The 14,839-nt window shown below is 39.9% G+C and overlaps 1 protein-coding gene across 3 annotated transcripts in view; it reads right to left on the reverse strand.

The window, feature by feature from the left end:
* Nucleotides 1–3,306: 3,306 nt before the first annotated feature.
* SLAIN2 (SLAIN motif family member 2) overlaps nucleotides 3,307–14,839 on the reverse strand; it is a 62,384-nt gene continuing 50,851 nt past the window's right edge. For all 3 annotated transcript variants that reach the window (XM_080678653.1, XM_080678652.1, XM_080678651.1), the window contains 2 exons: nucleotides 7,763–8,081; nucleotides 3,307–6,423 (listed from right to left, as the gene is read on the reverse strand). In XM_080678653.1, coding sequence (XP_080534779.1) covers nucleotides 6,357–6,423; nucleotides 7,763–8,081 — 386 coding nt within the window. In that variant the 3' untranslated portion in view covers nucleotides 3,307–6,356. The remainder of the gene's footprint in view (nucleotides 6,424–7,762; nucleotides 8,082–14,839) is intronic.

Genomic DNA, 14,839 nt, shown 5'->3' on the forward strand with positions numbered 1-14,839 from the left:
ATGTTGGGAGCCTGCCCTTTTTGAAGAGAGCGGCAGTGATTAGGTTAGCAGGTGGCACTCTGAGCTTTGGGGGGCTGTGACGTCTTTCTGGCCTACCTACATGCCGTTTACACACGTAGTCCCTTAGTGGTAATTCAGTGAGCTAAACATCCGTTTTGTACACTTTTCTGTGCATATTTCATGAATTAAAAAAAAAATTTTTTTTTTGAAAAATCAACTCTTCCTCCTGGAGGCAAATGACAGAATCATAGCTTAAATCGACCTTCTACTTATTAGTAGGGGAATTTATAGTAAGGACACCGAGGTGCCTTGTGGCATTCAAGGACAGGAATGATGATTGCTCCAGGAAAACGACCACTGACGAGAAACAATGGTTTCATATGATGTGCACTGACATCGGTGATGTGCATCTATTGTCTTGTTTGCCCACTCCCCAGGGACAGTACCACTTTCAGGGAAAGTGGTCTTACTCTCATTCCATCTGTAGGGTTTTCTGACAAGCTACGTAGTTTGTACTTAATTCCAATCACTTGGCCACACAGTTAGTCCAGTTACGGCACCTGACCTGTCCTGGGGAATTCTGTTCCTAGAATTTTAGTTCTCGTGACCAGAGTTCTATTTTTGAACAGGCACTCTTGGGATGGGGTGCAGGAATGTGCATTTTAATAGCCTGCCAGATGATTCTAAATTTGAGAACTCTAGACTATCTTGATTATTTGGTTGTACCTATTATTTTGTTAAAGTATTTTGTTTTAAAACTGAAATTGTATTCAACCAATACTATCAATTCAGTTTGGTAGATTGTGTAGAGCAGTTCAATAAACATTATATGGAGAACTATGATCATATAGGTTTGGTAAAGTTTTGCAATTAATATTTGTATACTTTCCCTGGAACTGATCATTTTCTTAGCAGAATCTATCTATAAATGAAGTCATCAGTGGCATCAGAGTTAATAAAAAGTTACACTTTTAACCATGACGATTCCCAATTTCATAAAAAAAAAAAATCTCTTCAAATTTAAGTGGTTGATTGCCCATGGAATTAAGTGCTTTTCCTTCATTATAATTTACTGTATTTCTCTAGTTTTCTGTAATAAACATAACTTTTATAGGAGACACCAATTAATGTTATAAAGATACAAACAATATGTATGATTTTTTAAAAATATATTTTATTGATTTTTTACAGAGAGGAAGGGAGAGGGATAGAGAGTTAGAAACATCGATGAGAGAGAAACATCGATCAGCTGCCTCCTGCACACCCCCTACTGGGGATGTGCCCGCAACCAAGGTACATGCCCTTGACCGGAATCGAACCTGGGACACTTCAGTCCGCAGGCTGACGCTCTATCCACTGAGCCAAACCGGTTTCGGCTGTATGATTTTTTTAATTGAGGAATATCTGTAACCAGGAATTGAGAAATGTGTCAAGCTTTCAGTACCAATTATTACACACCTCTGTTCAGAAGCAAACTTATGTCCAGGGTTGCAAGTGAAAAGTATTTTTTATCTTAAACAGAAAACTATTCACCCTTCCACTTATATAACCAGTAGAGGCCCAGTGCACAAAATTCATGTACGGGGGGTGGGGGGAGGGTTCCCCTCAGCCCAGCCTGCATCCTCTCCAATCTGGGACCCCTTGGGGGATGTCCGACTGCTGGTTTAGGCCCAATCCCAGGGATTGGGCCTAAACCGGAAGTCGGACATCCCTCTCACAATCCGGGACCACTGGCCCCTAACTGCTCACCTGCCTGCCTGATCACCCCTAACTGCCCACCCGACCAGGCTAATCGCCCCCAACTGCCCACCTCCTGCTGGCCTGGTCACCCCACGCAGCCTGCTGTTCAGTCATTTGATCATCCCTCACTAACCCCCACTGCCAGCCTTGTCACCCCATGCAGTCTGTCAGCCTGCTGTTCGGTTGTTACTGTGACGGTGTCTGGAACAATTTGCATATTCCTCTATTATTAGTATAGATTTTAGGTCAGCACTTCAATATTTATTCCTAGATTGCAGGTTCCCCAGGTGAAACGCAGGATCATTTTTACCTTTATATGTATTAATATTTTCAGTTTGACACAATGCATCTCTATTACTTTATCATAAAGCTTTATTTTTTCTTCTTTTTAAAAAGAAAACATTAAAGTTACCCAGTGCAGATAAGGAATTGGTTTGAAATTGGCATCACTCAGCACAGTTTTAACCAGGTTGTATTAAGGTCCATGAGTGACATCTGTTTCATTCTTGGACTAGCAACTAGAGGGCCATTTCTTTCTTTTTTTTAAAAAAAAAAATGTTTATTTTTAGGCTAACTCTTATTTTCTTATTCATTTTTATTTTTTAAAAATATATATTTTTATTGATTTCAGAGAGGAATGGAGAGGGAGAGATAGAAACATCAATGATGAGAATCATTGACAGGCTGCGTCGTGCACTCACCACCACAGGGGACAGAGCCTGCAGCCCCGTCATGTGCCCTGACTGGAATCGAACCCGGGACCCTTCGGTCCACAGGCCAAGGTTCTATCCACTGAGCCAAACCGGCTAGGGCAGAGGGCCATTTCATTGAGTCTCCTCAGACATATATCCAGGATCATTCAAAATACAAAATACATTAGGGGATGCTAACTTTGGCTTCATGCTCATGTGAACATCCTGTTTGCTATGTCCTTCCAAGTCAGTTTCTCTAACATTTATTCTGCTTTTGTAACTCAGAGCTGAACTTTGATACAGCAAATAATTCGCAAAAACCTCCAAGTAGGTTCTCCTGTTGTCCTGGCATAGGACTAGTTTAAGTCAACTTCTCATTCATTGACTTACAAATATTTTGACACTTAATTTTAAATGGTTCTTAAAAGTTTTTTTAGCTTGACTTGGGAGAAAAATTCAAACATGAAGAGTAATTTCTCTAATATTTTTGTAACATAAAGGCCAGTTAGAGACTTCCAAAAGGAATGTGGGGAACTAATAAAATCATGTACAATTCTCAATTTTCCCCATTCATCCATGAGAGAAAAGATGAACATGATCAACTAAATAAATACCCATATTTGCTTTGAAAATGTATTTTTTCCCTGTTGGAAACTCTTTTAAAATTGACATTTTGCTTGTTTCATATATGCTAACTTTTTCTAATTAGGTATTAATTTATAGCAGGTGAAAAAGTTCCAGGACCATACCAGTTTTGAGTAAACTATAAATTTACTCCAAGTAATCCACATATGAAATGACCAGGACAGAGAAAATATAACATGATACATTCCCAACCTCATAAAGATCAAATGTGATTTGGGTTTGTGTGTTTAAAAATAATCAACTGAGAAATTTATTAAAACCAATTGTAGGCTACTGGCGGCGTGTGGCGGCGGGGGAAGTAGAATCTCATCATACTCAGAAATTAATAAAACACTTGAAAAACAAATATAAATTTAATAATAAACATTATGGTCAGGCTGTTTATTAAGGAGGCAACCACACATACAAGTTCGGCTATAGAAATGTTTGCAAATCAAAGTTCATGTGATCTCAAAGGACCATGCGTAATGTCAAAAATTGATGCCTGTACAGTCAATAAAAACATACACAGTCTAGATAATTCTAGAGTTATACAAACATCTGGGGACACATGTATCTAATTTCCTTCCAAAAAAACTTTTTTATAAAAGTGATGTACTGAGATAACAATTTTAAAAAGTATCTGACAATTATGAATGGTCCCCAGTTTTACAAAATGTGATTTCCAGGTATGAAAACCGAAAAAAGTCAACTCTTCAGAGAGTGTTTCTTATTACAAACAAGTTTTGTAGAAAAATGATCCAGCAAATACTTGAGTTAAGAATATTTATATTTTTCCAATTCTTTACACTTTTATTAACACACAAAAAAATAACATTCAAACACTGAGAAAATTAAATAACTTCGGAAGCAGAGCTCACAGCTTTCTGCTTACATATAAGGACAAATCTGGGCTGTTGGCACAAAAAAATACTTAACATTCATAAAACCCTTACTACTATATATCAAACATAAGTTAAAATCATAGGCACTAGTTTATCAAATCCACATTTCTCCTGTAAGACTAACCACAGTAATTCTTGGATTTTCCCAAATAGAAAAATTGGCAATACACAAAGGCTTTCTAGTAAAAAGGCAATTTTTCTCTTTAGGAGACCAAAAGCCAATGGTCTGTGGCAGTACAACAGCAGGTAAAATTATACTTTACCCAACTCAAATCCAAATACATTTTTAACATGTGATGAAATATTTGAATTAAAAAAAATAGACATTTTTTTTTCTGATGCAGCCTTTAAAAAACAAAGTTAAATAACCTGAATACTCCTTTTGAAACCGATAATCTAACTTAAAAATGTCATGGTGTTTCATAATAGTTAAAATCCCTCTTAATTATTAGATTGCAGCATATATATATACTTTTTGCAATGTTGCACTGAAAACTGAGACCTATTTTGTTTTGCGTATATGTGATTTTAAAAAGAGACAGTGGCTAGTTCTTTCTTTCACTTAGATTTTTACGTGGGATACCCCCCACACACCCAAAGCAGATGTTTTCTTTATCTTCTCTAAAAAGCAACATTTTTTAGTTCTTCATCATGTGGAATTCTGGTGCCATCTTTTCCTGACCCACCCCCATCACCCTCAAATTCAAGGATAAAATTCCTTGCGTTATACACCAAAATACATAGCACTGTCAGGTCAAATCTCCAGCTGCTTATACTAACGGGAATGACTCCCTATGGTCAAGCTAACATCACGATCAAGCCGTGGTGTCACTCACGGCACAACAGGGTTCTCTCGGCATGTCAATCCCAGTGCTGAATATCAAGCTTCCCATTTCTCAATTTCTTTTGCCAACTTACAGAATGTCTTTGACTAACAGGAAATAAACTTATGTTCAAATCCCTAAAATCCTTTAGGTGACTAGAGTACCAATATTTCAGAGCTGTTCAAACAAATATTTAAAAACAGACCTCTCACCATAAAAATGAGAAGCATGCTGTAGAAGGAATTTTTTTTTTTTTTAGTAAAAGACTAAAAAAAACCCCAAAACACACCTGAAATAAATGATTCCCAGGGTATACATATGGGCCATTAGAGAGCAAGTATTTAAGGGTTAGAGTCACTTGTTCTGGATTTCATTTGTTACCAAAAATGCAAAAATTGATGTAAGGCAGAATCAAAGTCAAAAGGGACAGTATTTTCGAAGGACGTTTTATACAGTTACTCAGTTTCAAGTGGATCCACTTAGGTAGGATTCAGCAGGCTAGTCTCCTACCACATAACAGACCGTTGTGTCACTAATAGCAACAATACACTGTCATTACCAGAGATTTTATAAGTTAAGTGCATAGATTCCCCCCTCTCTCACTGTATGGTTTTGTTCCAGGTTGTAAGCACCGAGGTGGTGGTATTTATGTAAAGAATAAAGACACACACTACTTGCTCTTTCCCATCATGGAAACCTGCTAATAAAAACAAGGTCTCTCAGTTCTGTAACAGATAACAGCATGTGAAGAAGTTGGCTTCAACAGCAAAGGCTATCTTTCCTGAGCCAGGAGCTATAAAGTGTAGAAAGATTGTACAACTGACATTAAGCCCTTTTGGCAATCAAAACAAACACAGAAGCCCGATGTGTCGATGCGACGTGATGGATGCACGCTGTAACACTACTTGATGGCGGTGACATGTGAGCTACATCCAAAACTTGACATTAAACAAATGACATTTTTATTTCTAACGAATCTGCAAAATTAATTTATAGACTTCTCCCAAATTTAGGTATCACATTTTAAATCTCTAACTGCCATCCTCCTCCATCTCAATCTAGTGTCTTGGAGTACCAGTGAAACACTAGTGAAACATTTCAGGTAATTAATCAGAATATTAGTTCTCATTAACACAAATATTTATTAATACCATTTATACAGTAAATTAGGTTGAACGTGAAGTTTTGGATAGCTTGAATTCACCATTTTCTTGTGCACAAAGGTACTCTCTCGTTTACAAAAGGGCATTTTCTCTTTGGCATCCATTAGTTTTTTTTGCCCAGATATTGGCCTCTGTCAAATAGTAAAAAATCAACTTAGTTTCTGTTAAACAAAACTAAAAGTGATTACATGAAGAGTGATTGTATGATTACCAAACACATCTGATGTTAAATGTCATTAAAGTGCTGCTTGGTCATCTCTGTCAGTTTGTGCTAATTAAGACAGAGAGGGCTGGGACTTTACAAATCCCAAGAGTCTCATATGAACAGTCTGCATATAAAAGTTGTCATTTAGCCTGGTGAAGGGGTGTCTGTGAAGCTGTGGACTTCTGTATTCTTCTCTTTGCTGGTTAATAACAGCCATCTTTCCAACTGTCATCTTTCATGCTGCCATAGGTTTTAGGAGCTGGCAAGGATCTGAAATAAGCAATTTTGTAAAGTGATTTGCAGGGCTTAAGTGAAACATTGCCATCCCATCTCCCACACAGGATAATGACTCTGCAGGTGGCATCACAATCCAATGCAGGCTGCTTCAGGGGACTACTGAGATCAAAGCTCTGCACAGCCGTTAGCACAACCGTCCCACACTCAGCATTTTCACAACGTCCAAGTTTTACTGGGCATCAGGTGACTTCACTAACCTCTTTTTGTTAACATAGCTAGTAGAGTAAAAGGAAGAGATTGTCTCATCTTTTCCAACCACATGGAATACCAACCTTATTTACCTCATTACATTTCAATATTCTTCTCCGAAAATAGGAGTAACAACAGTACCTACATGTTTCATCTATAATAATTTATAATAATAAAAGCGTAATATACTAATTAGACTGGATGTCCTTCTGGACGAAGTCGGGGCTGCAAGGGAAGCCTGGGTCCTGGGTGCCTGCTAGCAGCCGGGGGAAGGAAGGCCTACTCTTGCACGAATTTCGTGCATCGGGCCTCTAGTATTATTATAAAATGAAGATACATATAAGTTATTTAGCACAGTGCATAGTAAAAAGCTGTTGTACTCTACTAATGAATTCAGAAATGTAATATGTTTATCTTAGAATAAAAAATATAGGCAATTTGAAAGCTTATGGGATGAATGCACTTTTTTACACGCAAATAAATATTTAACGTTTACTTTGTTTGACACCTGAATCTACTGATGGTGGTAATCACATTTCTGAAAGATAAAGATAACAGGTGCACAGTTCCCAACCTGGCTGGCTTGGAATCACCTGAAAATTAAACCAACAAAACCCAGCATACCCACAGATTTCATGCTTCATACCAGATCAGCTCTATGGCAGTAAATCTTAGGCCTCTATACAAATTCCACAGAAGATTCTGAATTGTAGCAAGTTTGAAAATCCCAGATTATACTTAGACTTGGTAGCTAGAAATGTTATCTTAAATTTCACTTTAGGGTCTAATATGCCATTACGATCTTTATTGAACATTATTATCTTCAAAATGAACAAATACCATAACAAAATTGAGTGGTTTTAACAATTTTTTCTAAGAGGTCTCTGAGATGCTTACTCACGTTAGGTTTCTGGGTAAATTTAATCTGAACCAAAGTGATATAACACCCTAATATCCCATGTTAGGTTTTCTTTAAAACAATAAAAAAATGGTTTATTCAAATTGTACTAAGACTCTAGTGAGAACCCAATTAGGACTCTCTCTGTTCACTATCCAATGCAGAGGTGAGTGCAAGTCCAGTCCTCCCCTTTCCGATGCTCAAGAATGCTGAAACAGCACTTACCTGCGAACAGGCTGTGCAAGTTTGCTGCGAGGCACTGGAATACCCCCAGCAGAAGGGGCACTGGGTCTGGGCAAGCCACTTCTCATCGCGGTTGTCCCTGTCGGTCTGGTTAGAGTAGTGCTGTTGATATTGCTGGGAGGATTTGCTGGGACTGTGTTCTGAACCATGGAAGGCCCAGGTGAGGAGGTGGTTTGTGTGAGTTGTGTTGTTTCTTGGCTACCAGGAGAACCAGAGCCATGGTTACTAAATGCTTTTACTGGTTGCCGAAGAGCCAAAGGAGATGGCGCTGCAGGGGAGCGGAATTTGCCTGGAGAAGGTACTGTAGAATGGCAAAGAAAAATCAATGTTTTCAGTGGAAACCAAGTGTAAGTGAAACCACTGCTTTATTGAACACTTGATGACTGGGCACCAGCACACCTATATTCACGAAAACACTCTATAGAAATACAAAGAATATTTCTGAGCAGTAAAAAAAAAAAGGATAACTGGGAAGCCCTAAAAAAACCAAGTCCTTACTCAAAAAAGGCCGACTACCAGAATATTGACTAAAATTTGAAATACACTTTCCCTCAAAGAAACATTCATGTAAACTTTTTAAAACATAAGTTTTTATTGATTTGAGAGAGAGAGAGGAAGGGAGAGGGGATCGAGCCTGCAACCTGGGCACGTGCCCTGACTGGGAATCAAACTGGGACCTCTCAGTGCGCGGGACACCGCAAAAACAGCTGAGCCACACGGGCCAGGGCCATTCATGTAAACTTGTATCAAGCATCTGGTGGGTGTATGTATCTCTAGGTACTACATCACCTACAATGTAACTTAAAACTCAGGAACTAAACATTCTTTTAAAAAGGTTTAGTTGTAAAAGAAAAAAAGTTTAGTTGTGTTTCACCAAGTAGGGAAGTTACTAGTATAAACCTACAGGCATATCAAGAGATATATGAAGTCACAGGATAAAGATGGTATATTTTCCTGGAATGTCAATTCTATTAAGTGGTTAGGACACTTTTATATTAACACAAATAATCCTATCTAATAAAGAGGGGATATGCTAATTGACCATCACTCAATCACAAAGATGGCTGCACCCACAGCTGAGGCCAAGTTCCCATAAGGAGTCTTAACGAGCAATCAGCAGACACCTGAGGCTATGCCATGCCCTCCCCCACCCCCGTGGGGTCTGACAGGGGATCTCAGGCCACGCCCCCACCCGGCAGGGCTTGACAGGGGACCTCAGGCTGTGCCCCCCACCCCGCAGGGCTTGGCAGGGGACCTGAGGCTGCGGCCCCCTGCTGGTGGGGCTTGACGGGGGACCTCAGGCCATGCCCCCCATTCAGCGGGGCTTGACAGGGGATCTCAGGCCATGTCCCCCACCTGGCGGAGCTTGACGGAGGACCTCAAGGCACGCCTCCCTGCCCCGGTCTGGGGGACCTCAGGCCACGCCCCACATCCTGGCACCAGGCCAGGGGACCTGAGGCTATGCCTCCGGCCCTGCAGGGCTTGACAAGGGTGGGACTGGCTGGGTCTGGATCTAGCCCAATGGGGGGGGGGGGCAGCCGGGTCTGGGTCTCATGCGATTTTGAGGTGCATGTGGGTGGGTGGGGACTTGACTCTGGGTCCCATGGTGAGCCCCAGACTGTGACAGGAGGAAGGTTTTCATATACATTTTACTATTTTTTTTTCATCTCTGACACTTCTATTATAGAGAAAGGGCAAATAGCAATATTAAATTATTTCCTCTAATTAATCCCCTTTTAATGTGCATGAATTTCGTGCACCAGGTCACTAGTGATACATAAAAGAATAAAATGTATAATGTGCATTACTTTTGTTTTTTAAAGTTTGATCTTCAGTTAGTTGTTTATCTTATTTTTTTTATTGTCTGAAGTTTTACATATGTCTCCTTTTTCCCCAATTGACCGCCCCGGGCAAGCCCCCACCGCCCCAGTGTCTGTGTCCATTGGTTATGCTAATATGCATGCATACAAGTCCTTTGGTTGCTCTCTAACTGCCCCCCTCCCCTGCCATTTGTCTCTGGATCTATTGTTGTTCATCAAATTATATTGATCATTATATCCCACATATGAGTGAGATCATGTGATATTTATCTTTCTCCGACTGGCTTATTTCGCTTAGCATAATGCTCTCCAGTTTCATCCATGCATTACTTTTTAAGCCTAAATAAGTTCAAATAAATTTTATTATTGTGGTGGTCCCTTAGCATTAGAAGTTCAGATCTCCTGGGGGACACATTCATCCTTTCCTGCTTATTCTGTTTGGATAAATTACCTCTGAAAGGGCATCGGTTTTAGTTTCTTCAAATGCCCATGGATGGCTACACATAATGAAAATAAAAAATATTACTTTAACATGCTTTACCTAACAAAAACTCTGGCTTCAGAGAGAAAGAGAGGAAGGGAGAAATAAACCACAGGTAGATAGAGATTACCCTATATTCTCTCAATTTCCATTAGTTTGGGAGGCCAGGGACTTGGTGCTAAAACTGTAGAAATGGAATAATCTACAGAATTCCATCCTTCTAACCTCTAATCTGTCTAAAGGATACAAATAACAGCAAGGTCTACCATGGTGTTAGTAGGAGAGAAAAGAATGGATGAGTCTGGTCACTATTTTCATCTGGTGTCTGTGAAGAAGAAGAGAGCTAAAGCCTTAGCTTCAAAACTCCAAAATAGGGGAAAGTCATCTCCTACCATCCTTTCAATAAGGTTTTTGGTACATAGCCTCCTTCCTTCTTAGAGTCTCAAATATCAGCACCTCCACTAAGCTATCATAGGCCCAGTACTCGGTGTGCTCAATTTACCTCTACTTAGCCCCCAAACCCTCAAGGTTGACTCTCAAACTTGACTGGGTGTCAGAATCCTGAGGAACCATTTTTTTTTTTTTAAAGTATGGAAGCCCAGGCAGCATACCCAGAGAATCTAGTCTGGAATGGAACTTAAGTATTAATTTTAAAACCATCAAAGAAGCTTTCTGCCAAGATGGCAGAACCGGGGAGGGGCTTAAGCCCCAGCAGTAAACACCTATAAAATGGGACAAGATATATGAAACAGTTTTCAAATATTCAACAACAGGCAGCACAGGCCTATAATCCCTGAAAGAAGGAAAAGAAATGTGTTGTGCCCTGCAGTACCTTGTGATGTGTTGAGAGTGTGTGTGTGTGTGTGTGTGTGTGTGTGTGTGTGTGTGTGTGTGGTGTTTTTGGGGGGAGGGGGAGAAGTTTGGAGACACTTTCTGGGCTGCAGAGCGAGGAGGAGGATCCTGAGCAGATCAAAGCTATCTGGTTAAGAAGACAAAAATTGGAACTGGAGGGGCAGGCTACTTCAGAGGAGGGGGCTGCTCTAAGAGACCAGCATAACTCAGCGCAGGGGTCTGCTTGAATCCGCGGCTGGATGGTGAGCTGTGCACGTACTGAGGGAAGCACCATGGGAGTGGGCAAAGCAGGACTGGAACCCTGTAAACTGAACAGTTCCCAAAGCTCACAGAGGGCTACAGAACACATGTTTCAATCAGTTAAGAGAATCCATACTGAACATCCAGGGCAATCAGGAGATGCTCGAAAAGAAATAAACTAGCCATAGAATAAAGCTACTGCAAGTCCACTCTAACAAAACTTAAAAAGCAAGCCTCAAAAGCAAAGGTTAGCAAATTACCAGCCCTGGGAAAGCCAACTGTTTTCGTAAATGAACTTTTATTAGAACACGGTAACACACATGTATTGTCTATGGCTGCTTTCCAGCCACAAGAGTTGAGCAGTTAAAACAGAGATCAGATTACCCACAGTCCTAAAATATTTACTGTCTGGCCATTAAAGAAAATGTTTGCTGATCTCAGCAATAAAGGATCAAACTGATCCATAAACAACTTCTTGTCAAAACAAAGCCCAACACTATTTGAAAAAAGATAAAATCCAGCAGAGAACGTGAAACTTCATAATGTCCACTATTCAATAAAAAGTTAGTAGACATATAAAGAAATGGAAAAGTGATAACCAAACCAAGATAAAAAATTAGTCAAGAGCAACAGACCAAGAAGTTACAGGATGACTAAATAAGCAGGCAAGAACTTTAAGAGAACTAGTACATATGTGCTAAGGATATAAAGAAAAATATAAACATAATGAGGTGATAAATAAGTTTTTTTTTAAAAAATAGAACTTTTAAAGATGAAAAATTTACAATATATACAAAATATTAAGTTCACTGAATAGGCATTAATAATTTAGATGCTGCAGAAGAAGAGATGCCTGAAGACATAACAATAAGAATTATCTAAACTAAAACCTATAGAGAATAAAAAGAGTGAAAAATAAAATGATAAAGCTTCAGTGACCTATAGGTCAACATCATATGGTCTAACAAAGAGAGGAAGGGTATGAGTGGGACAGAAAATATTTGAAGAAAGAATTTTCTTCCAAATTTGATGAAAACTATAAACTCACATAATCTAAGTAGTTTAAAAAAAAAAAGCCCAACCAGGTCAAAAAAAAATCAGGAAACACCATACCCAAGGAACATCACGATGGAAATTCTAAAACTAAATAATAAATATGAAAAATGTTTAAGTGTGTACATTTTTATGACACACTAGAGGCCCAATGCATGAAATTCATGCAAGGGGCTCGGCCCTTGCAGCCGCAATTTCATCCAAAAGGACCTCTGGAAGGTTGTTTGGCTGTCCGGTCTAATTAGCACATTACCCTTTTATCATTATAGATAATCTGTATGTTGCAGTGTTCCCACCACCCAAAGTCAAATCATCTTTAAAAAATCTTAAAAGACCTTTTTCTTAATAAACAAAACAAAACAGAAAAAAACCCCAGAGGAATGAAGATACAGTAGAGCCATAGTTGGGGATGATGGCTCTTGAAACAATCATGTCCTGGTTCCCAACACCGTTACACAGTTTTCTCTGATAGAAAACTGAAGATGTCCTCAGGGTCTAAGTACACCTGATTTGCAAATTGCATGATCTTCACAGAAAGTTGTTTTTGGGTTTTTTTTAAATAACCCACATTTTCTTTTCTATAGGGGCCAAAAAAATGTGTTCTCAATTCCATTCTGTATAGTTCTACCTTTGTTTCCCTTGCAAGATTAGTTTCTACCCAATTTATTTCACCATCTCTTGGAGGACTACTGGATAACTGAGGCTCCTTGTCTTTAATTCCTCAAGCCAGCACCTAAGGGTGGAGCCAGGACCTGCTCCTTCCAGTACCAACTCCAGGAAAGCCATCTTCAGTCCTAGCTTTTACCAAAACTGGGAGCCTTTCAACCCGGATTTTGTTTGGGTGGGGACATAGGTTTTAAAAAGTAAAGTTCAGAGGAGGATCATGAGTTCCAAAAAGTAATTAGCAAAAGTCTGGGGAGTTGGAGATAGATGGAAATGAGGTCTGATTAACAGATGCACTAAAACATTGTGAATGACAATCTGGTAGGTGAGGGATGACTGAGGAGTCCGAGGCTTCCTTCTCATGGTAACTGATGGAAAGTATTTGGTGAAATAGGCAGGTTATATTGATGAGGATGAGAGTGTTTCATTTCTACATGACAGCCTTATAAATACTGGAATATATCTATAATGTTTTGAATATCTTACTCAAATCTTATCTTAAAAATAAGCTTTGTAAAAAGCATCTTTCCCTCTGGAAAAACTTCTGACCATCATTTTAATTATTAATAGTTTTGCCAGGGAAATAGTTATCTCCTGAAATTTTTAAAAAATATGAGTATCGCCCTAACCGCTTTGGCTCAGTGGATAGAGCGTCAGCCTGCGGACTGAAGGGTCCCAGGTTCGATTCCGGTCAAGGGCATGTACCTTGGTTGCAGGCACATCCCCAGTGGGGGGTGTGCAGGAGGCAGCTGATCGATGTTTCTCTCTCATCGATGTTTCTAACTCTCTGTCCCTCTCCCTTCCTCTCTGTAAAAAATCAATAAAATATATTTAAAAAAAAAAAATGAGCATCTGCCCGGCTGGTGTGGCTCAGTGGGTGAGTGTTGACCCATGCACCAAGAGGTCACTGGTTTGATTCCAAGAGGTCACTGGTTTGATTCCCAGTCAGGACACATGCCCGAGTTGTGGGCTCGATCCCCAGTAGGGGGTGTGCAGGAGGCAGCCAATTGATGTGCTCTCTCCTTGATATTTCTCTCTCTCTATCCTTCTCCCTTCCTCTCTCTCTAAAACATCAGTAAAAATGTATTTTTTTTAAAAATATATTTTATTGATTTTTTTACAGAGAGGAAGGAAGAGGGATAGATAGTCAGAAACATCGATGAGAGAGAAACATCGATCAGTTGCCTCTTGCACACCTCCTACTGGGGATGTGCCCGCAACCAAGTTACATGCCCTTGACCGGAATCGAACCTGGGACCCTTCAGTCCGCAGGCTGACGCTCTATCCACTGAGCCAAACCGGTTTTGGCAGTAAAAATGTATTTTAAAAAATGAAAAGAAAAATGTGAACCTCAGACTTGGGAAAATGGGAATAGATGTGTTTCCCTATTTCTCCTACTAAGTATAATTTAAAACCTTGGGCATTATGTATAAAAGACATAAGAAGGCTCTGAAAGGTACAGAAGAGAAAGACCACCTAGGGACCTTGCAACCTGAGGGATGACATGGTAATGAGTTCTCAAGGTTTTCTTTTTGCCTCCTATATCCCAGATTGGAGCTGAAGAAGCTGGCAACCCCCAAAAGCCATGAGGTATGACATACCAAACAAGCCTGCTCTCTCTAACCAAAGGACTAGAAAAGAAAACTTCCAGATAATAATTGCTCTACTCCAGCCAAACACCACAGAAAAAAACTGTGGCCCTACTCCCACACATACCAGCAAAGGCCAGTGGGAGGCCTAGACTTCTGTGTTTATAAGGCTTAACCAGGCACCACAAAACTCTCTCCAGGGAGAGGTCAGAGAAAGCAGTAATGAGGTGGTCTTCCCCCTCCCCTTGGGTTGGTGCTTAGTGGAAACAAAACTACCTTTACCACAATGTGAGTAGAAACATGGTAGGATGGCAGAACTCCAATCTTTGCCCAGCCGATCCCTCCCTCTTGGGTAGAGACT

The sequence above is a fragment of the Plecotus auritus genome (assembly GCF_963455305.1).
Source record: "Plecotus auritus genome assembly, chromosome: 1".
NCBI lineage: Eukaryota > Metazoa > Chordata > Mammalia > Chiroptera > Vespertilionidae > Plecotus > Plecotus auritus.